Source organism: Sus scrofa, chromosome 6, assembly GCF_054392235.1.
Source record: "Sus scrofa isolate SSC_HxYL_T2T_F1_AM1 chromosome 6, Sscrofa_HxYL_maternal_Yorkshire_Landrace_v2.0, whole genome shotgun sequence".
In the NCBI taxonomy this organism is placed as follows: domain Eukaryota; kingdom Metazoa; phylum Chordata; class Mammalia; order Artiodactyla; family Suidae; genus Sus; species Sus scrofa.
Window position 1 is genome coordinate 14,966,489 of NC_139388.1, and position 24,615 is coordinate 14,991,103.

General features: G+C 38.5%; 1 protein-coding gene across 6 annotated transcripts in view; it reads right to left on the reverse strand.

The window, feature by feature from the left end:
- The window catches only part of HYDIN (HYDIN axonemal central pair apparatus protein), a 549,453-nt gene that overhangs the window by 337,362 nt on the left and 187,476 nt on the right, over positions 1-24,615 (reverse strand). For all 6 annotated transcript variants that reach the window (XR_014805538.1, XR_014805539.1, XM_084959659.1 and 3 more), the window contains one exon: positions 1,066-1,224. Coding sequence is in view for 3 of the 6 variants with exons in the window: in XM_084959659.1 (XP_084815785.1) it covers positions 1,066-1,200 (135 nt within the window). In the remaining 3 variants the exon portion in view is untranslated. The remainder of the gene's footprint in view (positions 1-1,065; positions 1,225-24,615) is intronic.

The following is a 24,615-nucleotide window of genomic DNA, read 5'->3' on the forward strand; positions in this document are numbered from 1 at the left end:
TAACCTATCAGTTGAATAAAATCATTTAAGTAAGGTCTTAACTGTTGTTTTGGAATGTTCACTTTGTTTCAGGGCCTACTTTATATGCAAAGAGATTGTGATCACTGGCAGCAACATAATGCTTAACTATGCGCCAAGACTTTTTAAAATACTCAGGGGTGTATAATTTAGCTGATTCATTTTGTCTTGGGTTAAAATCGATGCTCTTCAAATTCCCCACAAAATTAATTTCTGTGATCGATTCCACTAACTGAAGGCATATTTCTTATATAGATTCCAACTTGGTTTTTTAAGGTTCTTTTTGATTGGAACACAGATTAGAATGCTACAATGGTCAGAGGTATCAGCTGTGTTATGATTTAAATAAAAATAAACTCTTAAAAGCAAAAAGGAAGGCATTACTTTAAATATGAAACAATAACCACCACAAAAGAAAATGATGATTTTATTTTTCTAACCGAAACATAGCTTGAGACTAGCTTTTAAAATGCAGTGAATACTATCTTTAACATTTTCAATTTCTACTGATAGTTCCTATGGCATGTAGTTTATAATTCAGTTCTCACCCAATGACTAGAATTCATTAAAAATGTAATCATTTTCTATCTTAAAGGACAAGAAAAGTTATGCATTTTTCCTAGATATGATACAGTCTTCATTTTAACGATCTTTGTTCTATAATTACACAAAAATGATTCTTGCTGATCAACCAGTAATTATTTACGTTAAATCAATGAAATTCTGATATTTGACTGGTTTTGTATTACATAAATGTCAGGTTCTTAGGATTCAAGCTATTACTGAGAAAAACAATCATTTGCTTGCATAGCCTTATTTCAGCTGATTAGTTTAAGAAATTTAAGCCTCTATTTGATGTATGTAATTTCATTTTCCCGGCCTGAAAAGATAACTATGCTCTGCATTAAGTAAACATGTTAACTAGATTGATATTAATTATCAGCCAGTAATTCTCTGATATTCTGAGAATGCCAAATAACAACTGTCATTCTCCTCAGAAGAAAGACTGAATTAAGTATTTTACTCTGAGATTCTCTCATACATTACCATTCGATTTACTTCTTCTTCTGTAACCACCTTCGGACTCAGAGGTGGCAAAATCTTGCTTTGGAATCCTTTAAGCATTCTGACTAACCCCATCTGAACAGCCCCCATGGACTCCTCAAGACTTCTACTTGCCATTTTTAGTTATTTCCTTTGTTTAACCTAAGAGTAAAAAAAAAAAAAAAAAAAAAAAAAAAAAATAGAACAAATACAGTTAGTTCCTGAATACAGATCATATTTTTCAAAGCTTTGTTAAATTACAGAAGGTTTAGAAAATACTAATCTTCAAAATATATCCACTGCTTGGAACAAATGCCTTAAGTGAAGGAGTCCATTCTATAAACCTGTCTAGATTAAGCTTTATCTGAAAGTCTAGGATCCCTTTTGGACAAAGCACATAAGTACTTGCTAATCTCAGAATAAACAGGAAAACACAAGCAGTTCCTACATTTTGGTATTTTAAACTTCCCTGGATAAACAAACAAAAGCTGCTCAATAAATATACTTCACAGTCTGCTACTTTATCTGCTTGGCAATTCTTTCTCATGACACCCTTCAAAGAGAATAACATAAGGCTTCAGGCCTTTTGTGAACTGGGCAGAAAATTGAAAAAGTCAGTATGATGATACAGCAAAGAAGTTTCTGAAAATTTTTTGAAGTTTATGATCATAAATAAGATCTTAAACAGCTACCCAATACGTCCAAATCAAAACATCATCAAATATGGTATCTCCCCTTTGTACGTATTTCCTTACATTTGCAACTTTAGGGGCCCATTTATGACTGAGGGATTTCCATTTTCAGTAACAGCAGGCTAGGTTGCTCAACCTGGTGCCAAAAAAACAAAAAAAAAACAAAAACCAAAAAAACTTAATACTAACTCAAATAAAAAACCTTAAAATCATTAAAAGTTCAAAAGACAGTAAGGCACTGACACAGCAAAACAGAAGGGAAAACAGTGCATAAAGGAAAATAGATTTGAATGAAAATGTAATAAGGTACATGGAAATAAATCAGGAAAATACCCAAAGAAATGCATATGAAATTTTGAAAGAGGAGAAAAGATTACAGAAAAAATTACTGAAATAGAAGACAAAGGAATTCTAACATGTTTTTACTGGAGCCCATAAAGAAGAAAAATAAAGTCTTGAAGGGGCACTGATATTTAAAATTATAATCCAAGAAAAATTTTCAGTGGAATTCCTGCTGTGGAGCATGGGTTAAGAATTCAACTGCAGTGGTCCAGGTTGCTATGGGTGTGTTGGTCCAGTGTAATAGATCAAAGGATCTGGGCCCTGCTGCTCAGATTCAGTCCCTGGCCTGGGAACTTCCATATGCGCTAGGTACAATCATCTTAAAAAAAAAGAAAAGAAAAGGAAGAAAATAAAAATTTCCAGAAAAAACAATCCAAAGGGACCGGTAGCTACCCAGGAACACTGAGCCAAAATAATCAACTCTTAGTCATAGCTTAGAAGAACTACTAGACTAAAGAATTTTTAAGTCTTCATGGTCTCTAGGCAAAAAGTCAAAATAACATACAAGGGCAAGAGAATTAGATGTCATTAGATTTTGTAAGAGCAACCTACAAAATGGGGAAATGGAAGAGCAGCATTTTCCAAAGACTTTAAAAAGCAAGAGCCCAGGATTTTATAAGCAGCCAAGTTCTCCTTCCATGATCGAGGCTACAGCGAAAGGAATTCTGAACATGCAGAAGCCCGGGGAATATTATAAACATGTTGCCCCCCTCTGAAGGATATACTAGAGGATGGGCTTCATCCAAACAAAAGATGACTGGGAAACTTCAGCAAAATATTAGTATCTCATATATTTAATTGCAGAGCTAAGATTAAAATAAAGCCAAAGACATGAAAAGAAGTGAATTTCAACATTATATTTTCTGACAAAGTATGAAAGTACAATTTTACATGAAAAGAAAAACAAAGCTGAAAAGTAAAAAGATTATTAACAAAGTAATAGGTGGTCAAACTGTTTAGCCACATAGAATAAAGGAGGACTAAGGGAATTAGGGCAGAAAGCCCCTACTGAGGGCAGTCCATGATACCTATTTCCAAACATTCATGTATTTATATAATCCCCTCCCCTTGGTTGTGGGCTGCACTTAGGTATTCTAATAAATACAATACAGCACAAGTGATGGATGTTATATCTGAGAGTACAAAGATTTCATTTCATCTTTTCTTTTTTGTCTCTTTCTATCTCCAACCCTTGGAAGTTGCTCAGTTATTTTTTGTTTTCTGTCTTGCATGGATCTGACACTTTTGGAGAGTGCCTGTCTTCTTTTTTTTAAATAACATTCCTCAGTTTGGGGTTATCTGCTGTCTGCCCCAATTAGACTGAAGCTACGTATGACTAGAAAGGATGCCAAATGTGCTCTTTCTCAGTGCCCCATGTTGGAGGACACACGAGACCTATGTGTCTTATTACTGGTGATGTTACCCTTGATTGACTGTCTGAGGAGGTGTCTGCCAGGTTTCTTCCCTGGAAGTTTACTGGGTTTTGCTTTGTAGTTATTAGTGCACTAATTTATTACTTTGGTGTTCTAACAGTGGTTTTCTTTTTTTTTAAGATTTTAATTTTTTCCATTTTAGTTGATTTGGTTCTATCTTGGGCAATATCTGGCTCGGCTCTTTCTTGGATCACCAGCTGCCACACTGTAAGCACGTTCAGTAAACCTATAGAGAGGTCCATGTGGTGGGGAACCATGGCCTGCCAGCAAAGACATGAGTGCACTTGGCGGTGGATCTTCTGAGGCCTGCCAACAGCCACGTGAATGAAAGCAGAGTTGCCAGCCCCAGTTGAGCCTTGAGATGACTACAGTCTGGGCCAACAGCTTGACTGGAGATGCATGAGAGACCCCAAGTAGGAGGCACCCAGCTAAGCTTCTCTTAGTTTCCTGACCTACAGAAACTAAGAAAGCAAATATTCACTGTTTTAAGCTATTAATTTGGGGGTAATTTGTTATACAGCAATAAATAACAACATAGGCTCTATCAAGGGTTTATATGCAAAGAAAACTACTGAATGTAAAGATAAACCTTCCTAAATACCAAAAGTAATTTTAGAAAAAGCAAATAAGATACACTAGAGAAAGATAAAGACTCGTATATAATATACATAATCATTACAATATAAAATAATACAGGCATTGTGATGTCACCAACAAGGGTGTTGCCAAATTCAGTCCCCCTCACAAAAGACCAAGTAGCAATTATCCATAAACAAGACCTTTCTGTGAAAGTATCAGGACCAAGGGTGAGACTGAAGCGTCTTCTTGGACCAGAGACACGGAAAGCCCTCTAAAACATTTTTTAAGTAAAATAAGCCAGTCACAAAAAGCCACATATTGTATGAGTTTATTCACATAAAGTGACCAGGACAGGAAAGTCTCTAGAGAGTAGATTAGTGGTTGCTTAGGTCTGGTAGGAATGAAAAATATTGGGGTGATAATTTTAAAATATGGGATTTCTTTTTGAGATGAAAATGTTTAAAATTGACTGTGGTGATGATTGCACCTGTTTGTGAATGTACTAAAAACTGTTGGATTGCATGTATACTTTAAATGGGTGGATTGTGTGGTGAACTTAATGTGAATTATATCTCAATAGAGTTGTTAAAAGGAAATTTTAAAACATATTTTGGCCACACCCACAGCATAGAGACGTTTCCAGGCCAGGGATAGCAGGGACAATGCTGCATCCTTAACCTGCTGCACCACCAGAGAAATCCCTAAAACATTTTTTAAAATTAATTCTTAGAAACTGAAAACTAACTGAAACAAATGAACTTTGCTGTTTATCAGGTCAGTGTCATAACCATAAAAATAAAACAATTATTCTAACCTACCTTAAAACAGAGCTTTTGACTATATATGTTCAGTGGATAGTAGGCTCATTGTTGGTCATTATATTAGCAATAAGAACCACCATGTGATCCAGCAATTTCACTCCCAGGCATACACCTGGTCAAAACTTCCATTCAAAAAGATACATGCACCACTATGTTCATTGCAGGACTATTCACATTAGCCAAAACATGAAAACACCTAAATGTCCATTAACAGTTACATGAATTAAGAAGATATGGTACATATATACAATGGAATACTACTCAGCCATAAAAAAGAACAAAATAATGCCATTTGCAGCACCATGGATAGAACTAGAGACACTCATACTAAGTGACATAAGTCAGAAAGAGAAAGACAAATGCCACATGGTATCACTTATATCTGGAATCTAATATATGACACAAATGAACCTATCTCCAGAAAAGAAACAAACTCATGGACTTGAAGAACAGACTTGTGGTTGCCAAGGTGGAAGGGGAGGCATTGGGATGGACTTGGAGTTTGGGGTTAGTAGATGCTAACTATTGCATTTGGAGTGGATAAGCAATGAGATCCTGCTGTATAGCACAGGGATCACTTGTGATAGAACATGACGGAAGACAATATGAGAAAAAGAATGTCTATATATATATGTATAAATGGGTCACTTTGCTGTATAGCAGAAACTGAGAGAACATTGTAAACCAACTATAATAAAATTTTTTTAATTTTTTTTTGTTGTTAGAAACCAATCATTTCAACATTTACAAAAGTATAAGACCAGAGTTCCCATTGTGGCTCAGCAGGTTAAAAAACCAACTAGTATCCATGAGGATGCAGGTTTGATCTCTGGCCCTGCTCAGTGGGTTAAGGATCTGGCATTGCCGCAAGCTGTAGTGTTGGTTGCAGATGCGGCTCCGTTCTGGAGTTACTGTGGCTGTGGCGTAGGCTAGCAGCTGCAACTCTGATTTGACACCTAGCCTGGAACTTCCATATGCCACAAGGGTGGCCCAAAAGGAAAAAAAAAAAAAGTATAAAACCAAAAAAAAGTTCTTCTAGTAAGAAACCCTACAATCTTAAATTTAAAATGAAAATATAGGAGTTCCCATCATAGCTCAGTGGAAACAAATCTGACTGGCACCCATGAGGATGCAGGTTCGACCCCTGGCCTTGCTCAGCGGGTTAAGTGAGTTAAGGATCCAGTGTTGCGTAATCTGTGGTGCAGGTCGCAGACACAGCTCAGATCCTGTGTTGCTATGGCTGTATCTCCGATTTTTGACCCCTAGCCTGGGAACCTCCATATGCCACAGGTATGGCCCTAGAAAGACAAAAAAACAAAACAAAATAAAATAAAATTAAATTAAAATATGTATGAACTACAGATTTTTTTATCATTTGTTTATATATATATTTTTTCTACTGTACAGCATGGTGACCCAGTTACACTTACATGTATACATTCTTTTTTCTCACATTATCATGCTCCATCATAAGTGACTAGACAGAGGTCCCAGTGCTACACAGCAGGATCCCATCGCTAATCCATCCTGAAGGCAACATTCTGCATCTATTTACCCCAAGCTCCCAGTCTCTCCCACTCCCTCCCCTTCCCCCTTGGCAACCACAAGTCTATTCTCCAAGTCCATGATTTTCTTTTCTGTGGAAAGTTTCCTTTGTGCCATATATTATATTCTAGATATAAATAATATCATATGGTGTTTGTCTTTCTCCTTCTGACTTACTTCAATCAGGATGAGAGTCTCTAGTTCCATCCATGTTGCTGCAAATGGCATTATTTTGTTCTAACTTGCCTACTGAAAGAGCCCAGAAGTAATGAAAGCTCAGTAAGCAATGACAGTCCAACAACATATTGTGCTCTTTAAATAACATTTCCCACTAAAAGAAACCACAGCTCCTTGGAGAAACGGGTAATTCTAAGTTTAGGGTACCAAATGTATAGGATGATCTTGAAACATTTTATTGTACCGTAAAACAAGATAATAGCAAAGTCTACTGGTGTCAAAGTCTACTGGGGTTATGTCTAAAGGACCCAGAGCAACTTGAAGGAGTTCTCATTCACCAAACACAGGACAATTTGGACATTAAAAATAAAATCTGCAATAGATAATCTTTTTAAACCTGAGTTCAAAAGATACTAAAAAAAAAATCACTGATCACCTTTGGAAGTAGCTAGGAAAATGAACTAATTATTTTGTAAATAATAAGAGGGAAGAATCAACTATTTATCCTGCACTTTTCTGTACAAATCGCATTGCAAGTTAACCAAATAGCTGATGAGGGGAAATTATAATTATTATTATTATTGGTTTTTTTTTTCTTTTTAGGGCCACACCCACGGCATATGGGTGTTCCCAGGCTAGGGGCTAAATCAGCAACGTCAGATCTGATCTGAGCCGCATCTGCGACCTATACCATAGCTCATGGCAACGCTAGATCCTTAACCCACTGAGCAAGACCAGGGATCGAACTCTCAATCTCGTGGTTCCTAGTTGGATTTGTTTCTGCTGCACCACAACAGGAACTCCGGGAAAATTATTCTTTATAGAAGAACTCCAGCTAATAAGTGCAGATGAAATGACAGAAAAATAATCACCATTTGCAGCCCCTAATGAAACAAAGGATTATCAATGCTAATAGGAAAGGTGTTGCTTAAGAACTTTATAATGGCTCAATCAGGCTAACAACACCTGAGCCCTCTAAATCAATCTTAACACTAGAAGAATGAAAAACAGACATATTATGTGCCTCCTGATGTGAAGCAGCACATAGCACCACCTGTGTGGAACTATAACAAAAATCTAAACCTAAATCTAATTAAGTCCTACCAGCTAGGCTGCAGGAATTAGAGGAACATATGTATTCTGGAAGAATACAATTAAACCTAATCTAGATTGTGAAAAATGTTATAAGAAAATGACCTAGTTCACTCAGCAAATGAATGGTGTGCGTGTGCAAACATGAGCCCTTGAGAAAGAGTATAGTTATGAATTAAGACAATCGCTTCAACCATAATGATATAGGTAGATTATAAGTAAAACGGAGAGAAAAGGCATATCATGAAAATGTTAATCAGAAGAAAGCAAGATAGGTTAGAGTAATAATAAAGTCGACTTTAAATCAAAGAAAATGATCAGAAACAAAGAGGAACATTATGTAATGTAAAAGGGTGAATCTACCAAAAAGATAGTAATCATAATGGTAAATAAACCAAACAACTTTTAAAATATGTGATTTGAACCAAGCTTTGAAATACATAATGCAAAAACTGAAAAGAATTATACGAGTCCACAACTGCAGCTGGAGAATTCAACATGCCTTTCTCAAAAACTGATATAAGCACTACATAGAAAATTAAGATACAAAGGAACTCAACAAAACTAGTCATGTGATTTAATCAGCATTTATAGAACAGTTCACCCAACAACAGAATGCATTTTTTACATGTCCGAGGAGCATATACTAAGACAGACCATATTCTAGGCCACTAAATAAAGATCAATAAAAATAAAAGAACTGGAATCATGCAGAGGGTGCTAGTTGACCACAATGAAATCAAATTAGAAACCCCTAACAGAAAGATAACCAGAAAATCTCTTAACACTTGGGAACTAAGCAACACACTTCTAAATAATACGTAAGTCAAGGAGGGAAATCAAAAAATACATTGCAGTGAATGAAAATGAAAATACAACATTGCAAAATGTTGAGGAGATAGCTAAAACAGTGTTGAAATTAACTCTAAACATTTAGATTAGAAAACAATGAAATTGTCATCCAAGCTCCTAAGTCCAGAGAAAGAAAAAGAAGAGCAAACAAAACAACAGCAAACAGACAGAAGGAAATAATAAAGAGAAAAATCAATAAAATTAAAAACAGAAAAGCAATAAAGAAAATTAAGTAAACAAAGATCTGGTTCTTTGGCGAAATCAATAACATTGACAAACCTCTAGCAAAGAAAGAAAACTTAAATTACCAATATTAAGAATTTAACAGGAGAATACAAACCATACAGACATCGAAAGGGTAATAAGGGAACATTATAAACACTCCATGCTTATAAATTTGACAACTCAGATGAACTCCTTCAATTCCTCAAAGAACACATACTACCACAACTTAATATGAAACAGTTAATTTGAAAAACTCTATTAAGGAAACTGAATTCATAATTTTATAATTCAAAAAAAAGAAATCTCAAGGCCTAGATGGTTTCACTAGAGAATCACAGCAAACATTTAAAGAACTAATATGGAGTTCCTGTTGAGGCTCAGCAGTTAACGAACCCAACTAGTATCCATGAGGATGCAGGTCTGATCCCTGACCTCGCTCAGTGGGTTAAGATATTGGCATTGTCAGGAGCTGTGGTGTACGTCACAGACATGGCTCAGATCCCATGTTGCTGTAGCTGTGGTGTAAGCTGGCTGCAGCTCTGATTCGATCCCTAGCCTGGGAACTTCCATATGCCACAGGTGTAGACTTAAATAGCAAAGGAGAAGGAGGAGAAGAAGAATTAACACTACCAATACACCTATACTACCAATCCTTTCCAGAAAGGGGGAAAAAAAAAGGAACACTTTACAATTCATTTCATGAAGCCTTAGAAAGTACACACACAAAAAAAGAAAAAACACTAAAAACCAATATCCCTCATGAATATTAAGAATAAATTTTAAGAAAATCTTAGCAAAATCTTAAGTTATTTAGCAATATGTAAAAATAATTATATACCATCACCAAACACGTTAATTCCAGGGCTATAAGTCTAGTTCAATATTCAAGTATCAATCAATGTAACCCACTGTATTAACAGGCTAAAGAAAAAACGTATCAATTTCCACAGAAAAAGTATCTGACAAAATTTAACACCGTTCATGATAAAAATTTCCAGAAAATAAGAAATACAGAAGAGCAACATAAAGAACATATACAAAAGACTTATAGCTGGCATCACACTCAGTACTGATGAAGACTGAATATTTTCCCCCTAAGACTGGGAACAAGGCTAGGATGTCCACTCTCACCAGGGTTAACAGACATAGTACTAGAAGTTCTAGTCAGTGCCATAAGAGAGGAAAAAAGAAAAAGAAAAAACATACAGAGCAGAAAATAAGAAATAAAACTGTCCTTATATACAGGAGGCGTAACTGTCTACATATATAGTCCCAAAGAATGTACAACAAACCTCCTGGCACTAACAAGTGAGCACAGCAAGGTTACAGAATATTAAAGATAAACATATAAATATCATTCATATTTCTGTATACTAGCAAGGAAGATGTGGAAACCCAAGTTTTTAATACGATACCATTTATAATTGCCATCCCTTCAAAAAAGAAAAAGGTGTAAATTAAAACATATACTGGACGTGTATGCTAAAAATGACAAAGTGATGATCAACAAAATCAAAGAACATCTAATTAAAAGGGGACCTGTGTTCATGGACTGCAAGACTCAACATAGCAAAGATGTCAATTGTCCTCAGATTAATACAAACTTTAATGTAATTCCTATCAAACATTAGCACAATTTTTCTTTAGACACAGATAAATTTATTTTTAAATTCATATGGATGGGCATAGGCTCTAGAATAGCTAAAATAATCTTATAAAGAAGATGGAGTTACTGCTGGGCGCAGAGGGTTAATAATCTCTATGGAGGCACAGGTTTGATCCCTGGCTGGGCACAGTGGATCAAGGATCCAGCGTTGCTGCAGCTGTGGTGTAGGTCACAGCTGTGGCTTGGATTTGATCCCTGGCCTGGGAACTTCCATATGCCAAGGGTGCAGCCAAAAAAGGAGGAAAAAAAATGAAAAAAATTATTCTAACCAATATCAAGGCTTATTATATAGCTACAGTAATCAACACTATGTTGTATTGGCAGAAGGACAGAATGGAGACCCCAGAAATAGACCTACACAAATATTCCAAATTGATTTTTGACAAATATGCAAAAGCAAATCAGTGGAAGAGAAACGGCCTTTAAACAAATGATGCTGAAGCCATTGGCACTCTACAGGCAAAAAAACAAGGCTCAATCCAAATCTCACGTTATACAAAAGTTAATTCAAAGTGGGTCATATGTTTAAATGTAAAATATAAAACTACAAGCTTTTAGGCAAAAAAAAAAAGAAAAATTTCTAGACCTAGGGTTTGGTGAGTTCTTAGACACGATACCAAAATCATCATGAAGAAAAGAAAAAATTCAATGAAGAGGACCAAATCAAAACTTAAAACTTTTGGACTGGGAAAGACAATTTTAAGTGGATGAAGAAAAAAAGAGAGAAACAGGAAGAACATATCTGTACATTTCATGTCTGAAAAGGACTCATATCTAGAGTTCACAAATAACCATAAACTTGTGGCTTGAAACAACATAAATTTATAATCCTAAAATTCTGAAAGTTAGAAAAAAGAAAAGAAAATTCTGAAAGTTAGAACTCTAACAGAGATCTCATTGGCCTAAAATCAAGGTGTTTGCAGGGCTGTACACCTTTCTGAAGGATCCAGGGAAAATCCATTTCCTTTCATCATGGCCTTCTTCCTCTATCTTGAAAGCAACTATGGCAGGCTGAGTCTTTTTCACACCATGTCACTCTGACCTTCTCTTCTGCCTCCCCCTTATACCATCAAGGAATCTTGTCATTACATTAGAGCCAGTCTGATAATCCAAAGGCACTAGATTAGTCATGTTAATTCCACCTGCAACCTTAATTCTCCTTTCCCATGTAATTAACATATTCACAGATTTGGGGGATTAGGACATGGACATATTTGGTGGAGAACTGACATAATTCTGCCTAACGCACAAGCCAATTAGAAAATGAGTAAAGGGAGTTCTTGTCATGGCTCAGGGGAAATGAATCTGACTAGCATCCATGAGGACACAGGTTCGATCCCTGGCCTCGCTCAGTGGGTTAAGGATCTGGTGTTGCTGTGAGCTATGGTGTAGGTCGCAGATGCAGCTCAGATTCTGTGTTGCTGTGGCTGTGATGTAGGCCAGCAGCTACAGATCCTATTTGATCCTTAGCCTGGGAACCTCCATATGCCACAGGTGCGATCCTAAAAAGACAAAACAAAAAACAAACAAAGAAAGAAAAAAAAGAAAATGAGTAAAGCACATGGAGTCATTTCACCAAAGATATATCAGTGGCAAAAAGCATAAGATGTTAAACATCACTAGCCATCAGGAAACACAAATACCACGATGAAACAATACAACATACCTATCAAAATAGGTGAAGTAAAGCTATGGAAGATATTATAAATTCTAGTGATCTGCATAACACAGCGCCTATAATTAACAATATGATACTGTGCCCTTAAAAATGTGCTAAGAGGGTAGCTCTCATGTTAAGTGTGGGTCACAAAGAAATTTGAGAAGTGCAGGATATGTTTATTACCTTTACTGTTGTGAGGATTTCACAAGTATATGCATAAGTCCAAACTCATCAAATTGTATACATTAAATATGTGCAGGCTTACATGAGATAATGCTTCTATATGCCATCTAAAATATGGCGGAAATGAACCTATCTACAAAACATAAACAGACTCACAGACATAGAGACAGACTTGTGGTTGCCAAGTGGGGAGGAAGAGGGAGTGGGATGGACGGAGAGGTGGGGGTTTGGAGATGCAAACAATTGCATTTAGAACAGATAAGCAATGAGGTCCTACTGTATAGCACGGGGAACTACATCCAGTCTCTTGAGATAGACTATGATGAAAGATAATAGAAGAAAGGCAATGTGTACACACACACACACACACACAGAGTCACTATGCCGTACAGCAGAAATTGGCCCCAAATCAATTCTGTAAATCAACTATACTTTAATTTTTAAATTTGTGCAGGTTGGGGTTTGTTTGTTTGTTTTTACCAATTATACCTCAATAAAGCTGTTAAAACATTCATCATAGAATTTCTATTCTCTGAAGTATATGGATCAAAACAGTATTAGTAACTTCAAATTTTTCTGCTAGTCTAATCAGACCTCTAACTTAAAAACATCTAGCAAACAATTCTTAAAACGTATGATAATGAGTTGTCATAAAAGTTTTGTAAAACTTCGCTATTTGCTTAAAGATGAGGTTTACATGGAGATATTTCAAATGGGCATTATATGGATCTGTAATACAATGTTCTAGGCATTTTTAAAATAGTGACAGTATCAAATGCTGGTAAAGATGCAGAAATACTGGCTCTCTTATTGCTGATGGGGATACAGTTTGACAGTTTCTTGGAAAAGTAAACATACACTTATGACCCACCAGTCATATTCTGGCGCATTTATTCCAGAGAAAAGTTATATCCACACAAACACCTAGGCATGATTAGTCATATCAAATTTAAAAACCAAAGCGTCGCTCAGTAAGTGAACGGTAGACCTCAGTGTGGTACATCCATACCTTAGAATATTACCCAGCAAGAAAAAGAAGCAAACTATCAATATACACAACTTAGATGGACTTCAGGGACAAAAAGAAGTGAAAAAAGACCATTCTTTTTTTTTTCTTTTCCATTACGCTTTATTACAGGATATTGAATATAGTTCCCTGTGCCACATAATAGGACCTTGTTGTTTATCCATTCTATATGTAACAGTTTGCCTCTGCTAATTCCAAACTCCCAATCCAACCCTCCCATGCACTCCCCTTGGGAACTACAAGAGTCTGTTCTCCACGTCTGTGAGTCTGTTTCCATTTCATAAATAAATCTGTGTCATATTTTAGATTCCACATATAAGTGATCATATGGTATTTGCTTAGTATGGTAATCTCTGGGTCCATCCATGTTGCTGCAGATGGCATTATTTCATTCTTTTTTATGGCTAATATGCCATTGTGTGTATATACCACATTTTCTTTATCCATTTATCTGTTGATGCACATTTAGGTTGTTTCTGTGTAAAAAAGACACTCTTTGTAAAAATTCTTTATTAGAGCTGATTTACAATGTTCTGTCAATTTTTGCTGTACAGCAAAGTGACCCAGTCATACATCTATACACACTCTCTTTCTCATATTATCCTCCATCATATTCCATCACAAGGGATTGGACATAGTTCCCTGTGCTATACCGCAGGACCTCATTGTCTATCCATTCTAAATGTAACAGTTTGCATCTATTAACCCCAAACTCCCAGTCCATCCCACTCCCTCCCTTCTTCCCCACCCCTTGGCAACTACAAGTCTGTTCTCCATGTCTGTGAGTCCGTTTCTGTTCTGCAAATATGTTCATTTGTGCCATATTTTAGATGCCACATCTAAGTGATACCACACGGTATCTGTCTTTCTCTTTCTAACTTACATCACTTAGTGCGAGAATATCTATTTCCATCCAAAAAAAGACATTCTTAACAGGTCACATATTGTATGGTTTCATTTCAATAATATTCTCATATGACAAAATTATAAGGATGAAAAACAGGAACTTCCAGTTGTGGCTCAGTGGTAACAAACCCAACTGGTATCTATGAGGACGTGGGTTCGATCCCTGGCCTCCCTCAGTGGGTTAGGGATCCGGCATTGCTGTGAGCTCTGCTGTAGGTCACAGACGCGGCTCCAACCAGGCCTTACTGTGGCTGTAGCATAGGCACCTGTCGCAGCTCCGATTAGACCCCTAGCCTGGGAACCTCCATATGCCACAGTTGCAACCCTAAAACAAACAAGCAAACAACAACAACCAAAAAAACCCCAAAACCCCGAACAAATCAGCCGTTTCCAGTGGTTGGTAGGAGTGGGGAAGAATGACTAAAAAAGAGATGTCTGAGGTGACAGAACAGACACATAAGTAAGAAATAAGATGACGAGTAAAATCCTGAGGCTTACAGAGTTGGGGTAAACAGAAAATTTGCTAAGAGCAAGCTTTTCACTTCCTATAAGCTATGAGTTCAATTTCTAGTCTTATCACTGAACCCAATAAAGGCATTTTCTGTATCTTGATTGTGGCGGAAGTCGTACAAATCTACAGATGCAATAAATTGACACAGAACTATATATACACATACATTGTACCAATGATGACTTTTCTGGTTTCGACATTATACTATGATTATGTAAGATGTGACCACTGAGGGTCACAGGAGGTAAGAGGTATACGAGACCTCTCTGTGCTTTCTTTGCAATTTCCTGAGAATATATCATTATTTCAAAAAAAAAAATTTTTAGGGAGTTTCCATCGTGGCTCAGTGGTTAACGAATCCGACTAGGAAACATGAGGTTGCGGGTTTGATCCCTGGCATTGCTCAGTGGGTTAAGGTTCCGGCGTTGCCGTGAGCTGTGGTGTAGGTCACAGACATGGCTTGGATCCTGTGTTGCTGCAGCTCTGGTGTAGGCCAGTGGCTATGGCTCCGATTCAACCCCTAGCCTGGGAACCTCCATATGCCATGGGAGTGGCCTAAGAAATGGTTAAAAAAAAAAAAATTAGTTTTTCAAGAAGAGAAAGAAAGACTGGCAAAACTCATTATTGATGAGGATATTGTGAAGTGGGCGCTCTCACACTACAGGCAGAATGTAAATCAGTAACTTCATTTTTGGCCATTTTTTAAAACTGAGGATACATTTCGATGCTGAAGAATTTTCCCCAAGTAGGAGAAGATGCATTCATAAGCTGTACTGTAACTTAGATTGACTACTCTCTTTCAACAGAATAGAAGTAGAAAGTCTTCCTTTCATCACACCCAAATACAAAGCGGGTATCTTCTTAAACTCTGATTACCCAGGTATTTTTATTAAAACCCATTTATTTCTATAAGTGCTTCATTAAGTACTGTTAAAATCTTGACCATTTTCCTTTTTTGTGCCTCGTCACTAGCACTGTATTACAATTCCAGCCTACTGTACGTGGATCATGTTTTACAGCCCTGTATCTACAAAGATTAAGGTTATGTTTCCCTAAAAATCTGCTCCCACTTCTTCTGACTGCAATGTCCTTTCTTTACTGGCATGGATCACTTCCTGATTCAAATGTCATTTCCTTATCAAAGAAATTTCTAAACCTACAAGCAGAAGTGATTGCTCTGCCCCTCTGAGCTTTTAGGACCTTTTAAAATGTTTTTCCCTCTTTTGTGACATCCAAAACTTTCTACTTAGCAATTATGTATCTGCTTATTCCAATCTTAAGAGACTACAAGCTCCTTGAGGTGGAGACTGTATGCATGGTGCCTTGTATGTAACGGATGCTTGTGAATTTCTAATAATCTCTCACCCAGTAAATTAGACAGAGTCAATACTCAAGAATGTCATGAAAAATGATAATCACCTAGCCCACTGCCCCAATATCTAACACAGGACTGAATCCATGCATTAATGCCCCTGGAATACCTTGAGTCATATAATTCATGGGTTACCTTAACACCCTGCTTTAAAAGACCTCACACCAGTCAAAATATGGTAAAAGAAGCCATGAACCACAGAACTTTTTACCTAAAGAGGTCTAGATAACAATACTTTTACTAGGGCACTTACTATTATATCTAGGCTTATCACCAAAGCTTCAGATTCCTTCCAGAGGACATTTTTTTTAAATTAACTTCACAAACTCATGGAATTATATCTGCATTAAACAGCCATTACATTTCTTCCCACCCTCTGTTCCCATATACAACCTGCACATGTCCTCCTCGTTCTTTCTCGTCCTCGGTTTGTCATCATCTTGGTTTTCACTCTCATTGTTGCAAGCCTCAACTCTCCTGTCCCCTCACGGCCACACTATCAGTCACTAGGTCCTGCCCTTGAACCTCTCGAACGTCTCCTTACCCACATCCCCAAGCTCTGATATTTTTCCCGGGACCACAACAGTCTCCCAACTGGACTGCCTGCCTCCAGTCTTTCAATTCTTCAAAAGCTTTAAAATGTATATATTTCAGCTTGTATTTTCCCTGATGCCCATTCCTTGTACAGCTCACATTTTCCTTGCCTGGAGCCTGCCTACTCGCACATGCTGCTCCGCACCCCTCTCTTACTGGCTTCCCTGCTTTCATCTCTTCTGTCTACTCACATTCTCACACTCACCCACTGAGGATTCTGCCATCTGCCTTACTGTCCTCCTTCCTTCCTGACACCTGCCATCGTCCTGGGTGACTGCAGTATCCGTAGAGGTGCAAACCCATTCGAACACTCTCATTGCCACTATGATTTAATCTGCATTCCCATGGATGCCCTTTCAGGCCTTATCATCAACAGATAATGCTCTATACCTGAATAAAATGTTTAATTTAAATATCCTGCTCTCTGGAATGGTGGCTGTCAGGGGCTGGGGGAGAGGGAGATGGGGCGGTATTAGTCAACAGGCACAAGGGTTCCGGTATACAAGATGAGTAAGTTCTAGAGATTTACAGTAAAGAATAGTGTGTAGAATTGGCAGTAATGTATTGTACACTTAAAATTTTACTAAGAGGGCGAGTATGAAGTGTTCTCTCTCACACACACATACAAACACACACACGTGCACGCACTGATAATAATAATAATAATAATTAGCATGCCCAAGGAAACTTTTGGAAGTGGTGGCTAGGTTTATGGCACAGATGGTGGGGATGGTTTCATTGGTGTATACTTATCTTCAAACTCAGCAAGTGTATACACTAAATATGTACAGCTTTTCACATGTTAAAAGAATAATTTTAGGGGGAAAAAAGGAAAAAGCCTCTCAATCCACCTAAAAGTCATAAAGGAAAAATTTTTAACAATAATTAAAATCACTTTGGATAATGAATAAATAAACAAATAAAGCCACCTTTGAAAATTAAGTGCACAAGATTTTTCTTTTTTTTTTTTTTTTTTTTTTTTTGTCTTTTGACTTTATAGGGCTGTGCCCACGGCATGTGGAAGTTCCCAGGCTAGGGGTTTAATTGGAGCTGTAGCCACCAGCCTATGTCACAGCCACAGCAACATGGAATCCAAGCCACGTCTGTGACCTACACCACAGCTCATGGCAACGCCGGATCCTTAACCCACTGAGAGAGGTCAGGGATCAAACCCGCGACCCTATGGTTCCTAGTAGGATTCACTTCCACTGTGCCATGACGGGAACTCCCAACACAACAAGAAATTTTTATGGCCAAGGTATATGAGAAGAAAAGCAAGTTTCAGAACAATACATAAAATGTGATTCTACTTCAGAAACAAGACTAAGAAATAATGCATAGAAAAATAGGGAAGAGTATATACTAAACTATTAATGATAGATTTAAAATAATACACACTAAAAACTACGACAATTAGAATAAGGGACTTCCACTTCCTAAGTGGATTTGAATTTCTAGTGTTTGAACTTTCCACAAAAAAAAAAAAAAAAAAAAAAAACATGTACAGCTTTTTAAGTTTAAAAATAATAAAAAACCCCTATGGTGGGTCATGGAGAGGGCGCCCTCCCGCCGTGAGATCAGGCTCTCTCTCGTTCCCAAAATACCTGGTTTCAGCATCCTCGTGCCCTTTTAGCTCCTAGCCTCTCTTTGCCTCTCTCAGTCCTCTCACGTCTCCACTCTTTCCTCCCCCGCCTAAGCCTCACAGTGTATCCTGCCCCCAGTCTCTTAGCAGTACTGTCACTATGCTAATTCCAAGTCTTGCCACTACAGCCAGTAAAAGCCCCACACTGGGTCAGTCTAGCTGTTCACCCTTCTCTCCTACAAACAGGCTGTTGGGACTGCTGGAGAGAACCGCACATCGGTCCAGATCACAACACTGCAAATTCAGAGGCTCCAGCCACCCCTGGAGCCTCTACACCTCCCAGCCTCTTTCCCTTGACAGCTCTCTTGCCAATAACTATTCCAGGCCTACCTTCTACTTCTCACGCCCCAGCCAATACCCTCCTGCAGTTCTAGAGGATTTTTCCCACCCAGAGCCTTCTGAGCTCCACTTTGTGACTCCAATGCCTACAAGATGTCTCTGCCTGGGGGTCCACAAGCACCGCAAGCCCCCCCTGTCCCCTGGACTTGCTCTCTCCTGAACCCCTCTGTGAATGGGAGCACCATTCACACAACTGTCCACACTTAGAATCCAAGTGTCATCTATGACTTCTTTTTCCCCCCATCAATCACATACTAACTGTTTATGGAACACCTACTATATGCAAAACAATGTTCCAAGAGATCATGAGCATTAATTTAATCACCAGAACACCCACAAATGAGGGTGCTGTCCTTTTCCCCATATCACAGATGAGGAAACAGAGAAGTAACCCACCCAGTTCTCACACTAGGAAAGGGGAGAGCTGGGAGCTGAGCCGGTCACTCTGGTTCCAGAGCCCACAGTTTTTATGGGTGACATTCTCTGTGTCCACCTTGAGATGCTACCTTCTGATATCTCACAAACCCATCTACTCCTTTTCATCCTTCCTTTGTTAATGTCACTCTCATGTCTTGCCCAGGTGACTACAGCAGCTCCTTCACTGACCTCCCTGACTCCAGAATTTTGTCCCCACTTCCACCCCACCTGCATACCCTAGCCATTCCCTGCACTGCAGCCATGGTGACTTTCCTAAAGGGAGAATCTGGCCGCGGCAGTCACTTCCCTGCCTAAAATTCTTTAGTCCGGAATGCTTCATAAACTTCTCAGCATGACACAGATCTCAGGAGCCTGCCCTTCTTGCACTTAACACTCAACTCGCAGTTCACAAAGTCTCAGAGGCTCACACACCTCCAGACTAGCACATAACACCCAGAATGCCTTTCTGCTCCCCTCCTCCCACCAGATGAACTCTCATTTGTCTTTCTCTACTCAGATGTCACCTCTAACAGAAAGCCGCCTCTGACACCCCATGGCTGCCCCTTCTTAATGAACTCACAGGTCCTCAGGCTCACCCCATCACAGTTATTTATCCATCTCCATCTGCCATGAACCTGTCAGTTTCTCGAGCACAGGATTTTACCTCTCCTATCACTGCATTCTCAGGATCCATTACAGCACCTTATACATATGCTTATTCAACAAATGTGTTAAAAGTAATTCATGAAAATGACTGTCACTGTCCCCAACATGCCAGACTCTTTCACACCTCTATACCTTTTTACAGACTCATCCTTTCTTCACACACCCCTATCCCAGTGGCCTTGCAAACTTCTACTCATCCTACAAAACTCATCTCAAACATCCCCAGAAGCAAGGCTTTCCCCAGTGCACTCAAAGAATCCCAATCACTTTGTCCTTTGCATTCGCCTCTATATTGAATCTAATACATTATACTACAATTAGTGGCTTACAAACCTGTCTCTATCTCCAGAATGTAAGCTTTTTGACTACAGGGACCACGTATGATTGGCATAAAGAAGGCGCTCAGTTAATTTTTGTTGAATTGAACTGAATATTAATAATGGTACTCATTAAAAGAGAATTTCCACTGCACTAAAACATTTCTCAGAGGAACTCTTTCCCTCTTTTTCCTTAATTTAAATATCAACCTCCAGCTCCTGTCAGTGTTTTCACATAACAGTCTAGTTAAATAAGTGTTCAGTATATATGACATAGTATCTTCTTTCAGAGAAAACAGAGCGAAATGCATTCCCAGTTAGCTTTTAGGAAAGAGCACCCGGCTTGGGGTCTCTGAGGATGCAGTCAAAGGTGGTCGCAAGGGCTGCAGTCAGCTGAAGGCCTAACTAGGACTAGAAAATCCACTTCCAAGATGGCTCACTCACACAGCTAGCAGGTGGTTTCTAGCTGTTGGTGAGAAGCCTCAGCTGCTCCCCTCGTGGGCATCTCCACAGGGCTGCTTGAGCATCCTCATGGCATGAGGACTGGCTGCTTCCAGAGCAAGCAGAGTGAGGGATCATGGGAGAGGGTGCAGTGTCCTTTGTGACCCAGAAGCCACAATCATCATTTACACAAGATCTATTAGTTGCACAGATCGGCCCTATTATCACTGGGACAGAGGCCACACAGGGAGGTAAATGCCAGGAGGTGAGGATCACTGGGAACCCTCTGGGAAGCCATCAACCACATCTACCTCATACATGTAAGATGAGGATTAAATGAGATAATATTTGTACAGTACTTCACTCTGCACAGTACCTGGAATATAAATGTTCTTAGTGTTATTAGCAGAAAATTTGAGTTTTTTTTTTTAAAAAAAAAAAAAGCTGAAAAGATGAGAGAATTCCACTGAATTAAACCCTGCTTACTGGAAATAAACAGGAGTGTAGGAAACTACTCACAGGTCTTCAAGTTCTGCTACTGCTAAAGGAAGGTTAGGGGCAATTATGCTCTGGGATGTGGGTAAATAATTCTTTACCCTAAGATACCGTTTTAGCAGGAAAACGTCAAAGGAAAAAACTAGGGAAAACACTCAAGGAAATGCAACTTGACTTTTGTTGTCAGTGAGGGGATCTCCAGGTACTCAAAGAATTAATTTTCTTATTTTAATCCTGCTTCTTCTTTTGGTTTTCTACTGTTTCCAAAGCTGTTACATCCCTTGGTTTCTATTTGTTTGATCTCTTTTAAACTGGATCACTTCGTATTTCAGAGGTCCCACATTGGCCTCTGCTGTCTTCCCCCTGAAATACTTCCAGAAAACAACCTGTCTTTGCAAGATCCGTGACTTAACTATACCCGAGGTAGACACAAGGGAAACAAATTTCAGAAAGAATCTTCTTATTTGACCCAGGTTGAAGAAAAACGAAGGTGTATTTTGTTTTGATTTGTTTTAGGCAAGAAGTAGATTTATTAAGATAGGATGATTGAGAGAGATGCAAGCCAGCAGGCAAGGAGGCTCTGAAGAATAACTTTGTATTTTGTTCTGGTCACCAATTCCAACATGCATGTGTGTTTCCATGTATGTATGGTGTGGGGGGGGGGTGTTCCCCACAAAAATGAGTAATTTATCAACATGGAGATGGTATTAGATTCCATAGGTTAAGCGTTCAGTCCAAAAGACTGCCCCCATACTTCCACCAGTCACCAGCCCAGGTTGTTACCCGTGCTTCTGACCCACCAGCACTAAATCAGAGGTTTCCAAGACCCTGGAATCAGGTTCAATTAATCAGTGGCTCCCAGAACTCAGAGAAACATTTTACTCACTAGATTAGCAATTTATTACAAAAGGGTATAACTTGGCAACAGCGTGATGGAAGAGATGCACAGGGCAAGTATGGGGAAGGGACACAGAACTCCCACGCCTTCTCCAGGGGCAACACTCTACCCAAATCCACATGCATGTATTTGCCAACCCAGAAGCTCTCAGAACCCTATCCATGTAGGTCTTTACACATGCTTCATTACATCAGCAATGGATTTAACCTCCAGCTCCTCTCCCCTAGAAGGGGTAGGGAGGTGCAGGAATGAAAAGTCCAACCCTCTAATCACAGGGTTAGTTCTCCTGGTAACTGGCAGCCCCATCCTTAGGTGGGGTCCAAAGTAACTTCATTAGCATAACGGACGATGCCTTTATCTCTCTTGCTACTTAGGAAATTCCAAGGGTTTTAGGAGCTTTGTGCCAGAACCCAGGGTGAAGACCAAATACATATTTCCTAAGATAAATCACAGTATCACAAGATGCACAGTGAAAATTCATTTTTCCAAAGCCTCAAATTACAAAAAGAACTGCTTCTCTAAAGGAAAATGTCAGATGCTGGAAGTCTGCTCAAATTGTAGAAGATTCCAGGCCAGACACAGGCAGGGAAAAAGTCAAACATCCAACTCCAGGCCATTTAGGGAGAAGGAAACAACTGGAACAGAGAGAGCTATATGTGCGGAAAGTGATTATTATGATCTGTGGGCCCCAATTCACATCATTTTTATGATTTATACCAAGAATCTACAAGTATTACAGTTCTAAGCTAAATTATGTTTCTCACTAGGGAATTCAATCGTCTTTCATTTTAGTAAATAGTAGAGTATCTACTATATACAAAGCAGTGTATTAGTTAATTACAAGTAAAATCATATTATTTTGAGGAATGAAGATGAAAGTTAGCAATATTTGGGAGAAAATAATTTCAAATGATACAACTGACAAGGGCTTAATCTCTAAAATATACAAACAACTTATACAACTCAACAGTAAAACAAAACAAAACAAAACAAAAACGAACAACCCAACTGAAAAATGGGCAAAAGACCTGAATAGACATTTCTCCAAAGAAGATGCACAGACAGCCAACAAGCGCATGAAAAAAGGCTCAACATCACTAATTATTAGAGAAGTGCAAATCAAAACTACTAGGAGAGGAGGTATAGCTCAGTGGTAGAGCATTTGACTACAAAACTACTAGGAGGTACCACCTCACACTTGTCAGCATGGCCATCATGAATAAGTCCATAAATAACAAATGCTAGAGAGGGTGTGGAGAAAAAGGGAACCCTCCTGCACTGTTGGTGGGAATATAAATTGGTACAACCACTGTGGAAAACAATATGGAGGTATCTCAGAACACTAAATATAGAACTACTGTGTGACCCAGCAATCCCACTCTTGAGCGTATATCTGGACAAAACTCTCCTTGAAAAAGATAAATGCACCCATATGTTCATTGCAGTACTATTCACAATAGCCAAGACATGGAAACAACCTAAATGTCTATCAATAGATGAATGGATTAAGACGATGTAGTATATATACACAATGGAATACTACTCAGCCACAAAAAAGAACAAATGAATGCCATTTGCAGCAACATGGATGTAACCAGAGACTCTCATACTAAGTGAAGTAAGTAAGAAAAGGAAAGACAAATAATACCATATGATATCACTTATATCTGGAATCTAATATATGGCACAAATGAACCTTTCCACAGAAAATTAACTCATGGACATGGAAAACAGACTTGTAGTTGACAAGAGAGAGGGGGAGGGAGTGGGATGGACTGGGAATTTGATGTTAATAGATGCAAACTATTGCCTTTGGAATGGATCAGCAATGAGATCCTGCTGTGTAGCACTAGGAACTATATCTTGCCACTTACAATGGAGCCTGATGAGAAAAAGGAATGTATATGTGTACATGTAACTGGGTCACCTTGCTGTATGGTAGAAAATTGAGAGAACACTGTAAACCAGCTATAATGGAAAAAAATAAAATCATTAAATAAAAAAGAGAGATGAAAACTATTGCATTTGGAGTGGATAAGTAATGAGATCCTGCTGTACAGCACTGGGAACTATATCCAGTCACCTGTGATGGGACATGATGGAGGATATGTGAAAAAAAGAATACATAGGAGTTCCCGTCATGGCACAGCAGAAACGAATCTGACTAGGAACCATAAGGTTGTGGGTTTGATCCCTGGCCTCACTCAGTGGGTTAGGGATCCGGCACTGTCGTGAGCTGCGGTGTAGGTTGCACATGTGGCTTGACTCTGATGTTGCTATGGCTGTGGCATAGGCCGGCAGCTCTAGTTCCAATTGGGAACCTCCATATGCCATTAAGTGCGGCCTTAAAGCAAAAAACAAAACAAAACAAAAATTATATATAATTGACAGAACACTATAAATCAACTATAATGGAAAAATGAAAATCACATAAACTTAAGAAAAAGAGCCAATAGTCCTCCCACCCGCCCAAAAAAGTTAGCAATATTAGCATAGGGTAATAAGCACCCAGAAATCTAACTGGATTTTGACTTTGGCTTTGCCCATGTGCCTGCTTTCAGGCTTTATCACATCTCTAAGTGAAAATCATTGCTGCAATTTGATAGCGAGTATGATAAATTTTGTTTTTAGTTTCACCGAGGTGGATAAAAGATAAAGTGA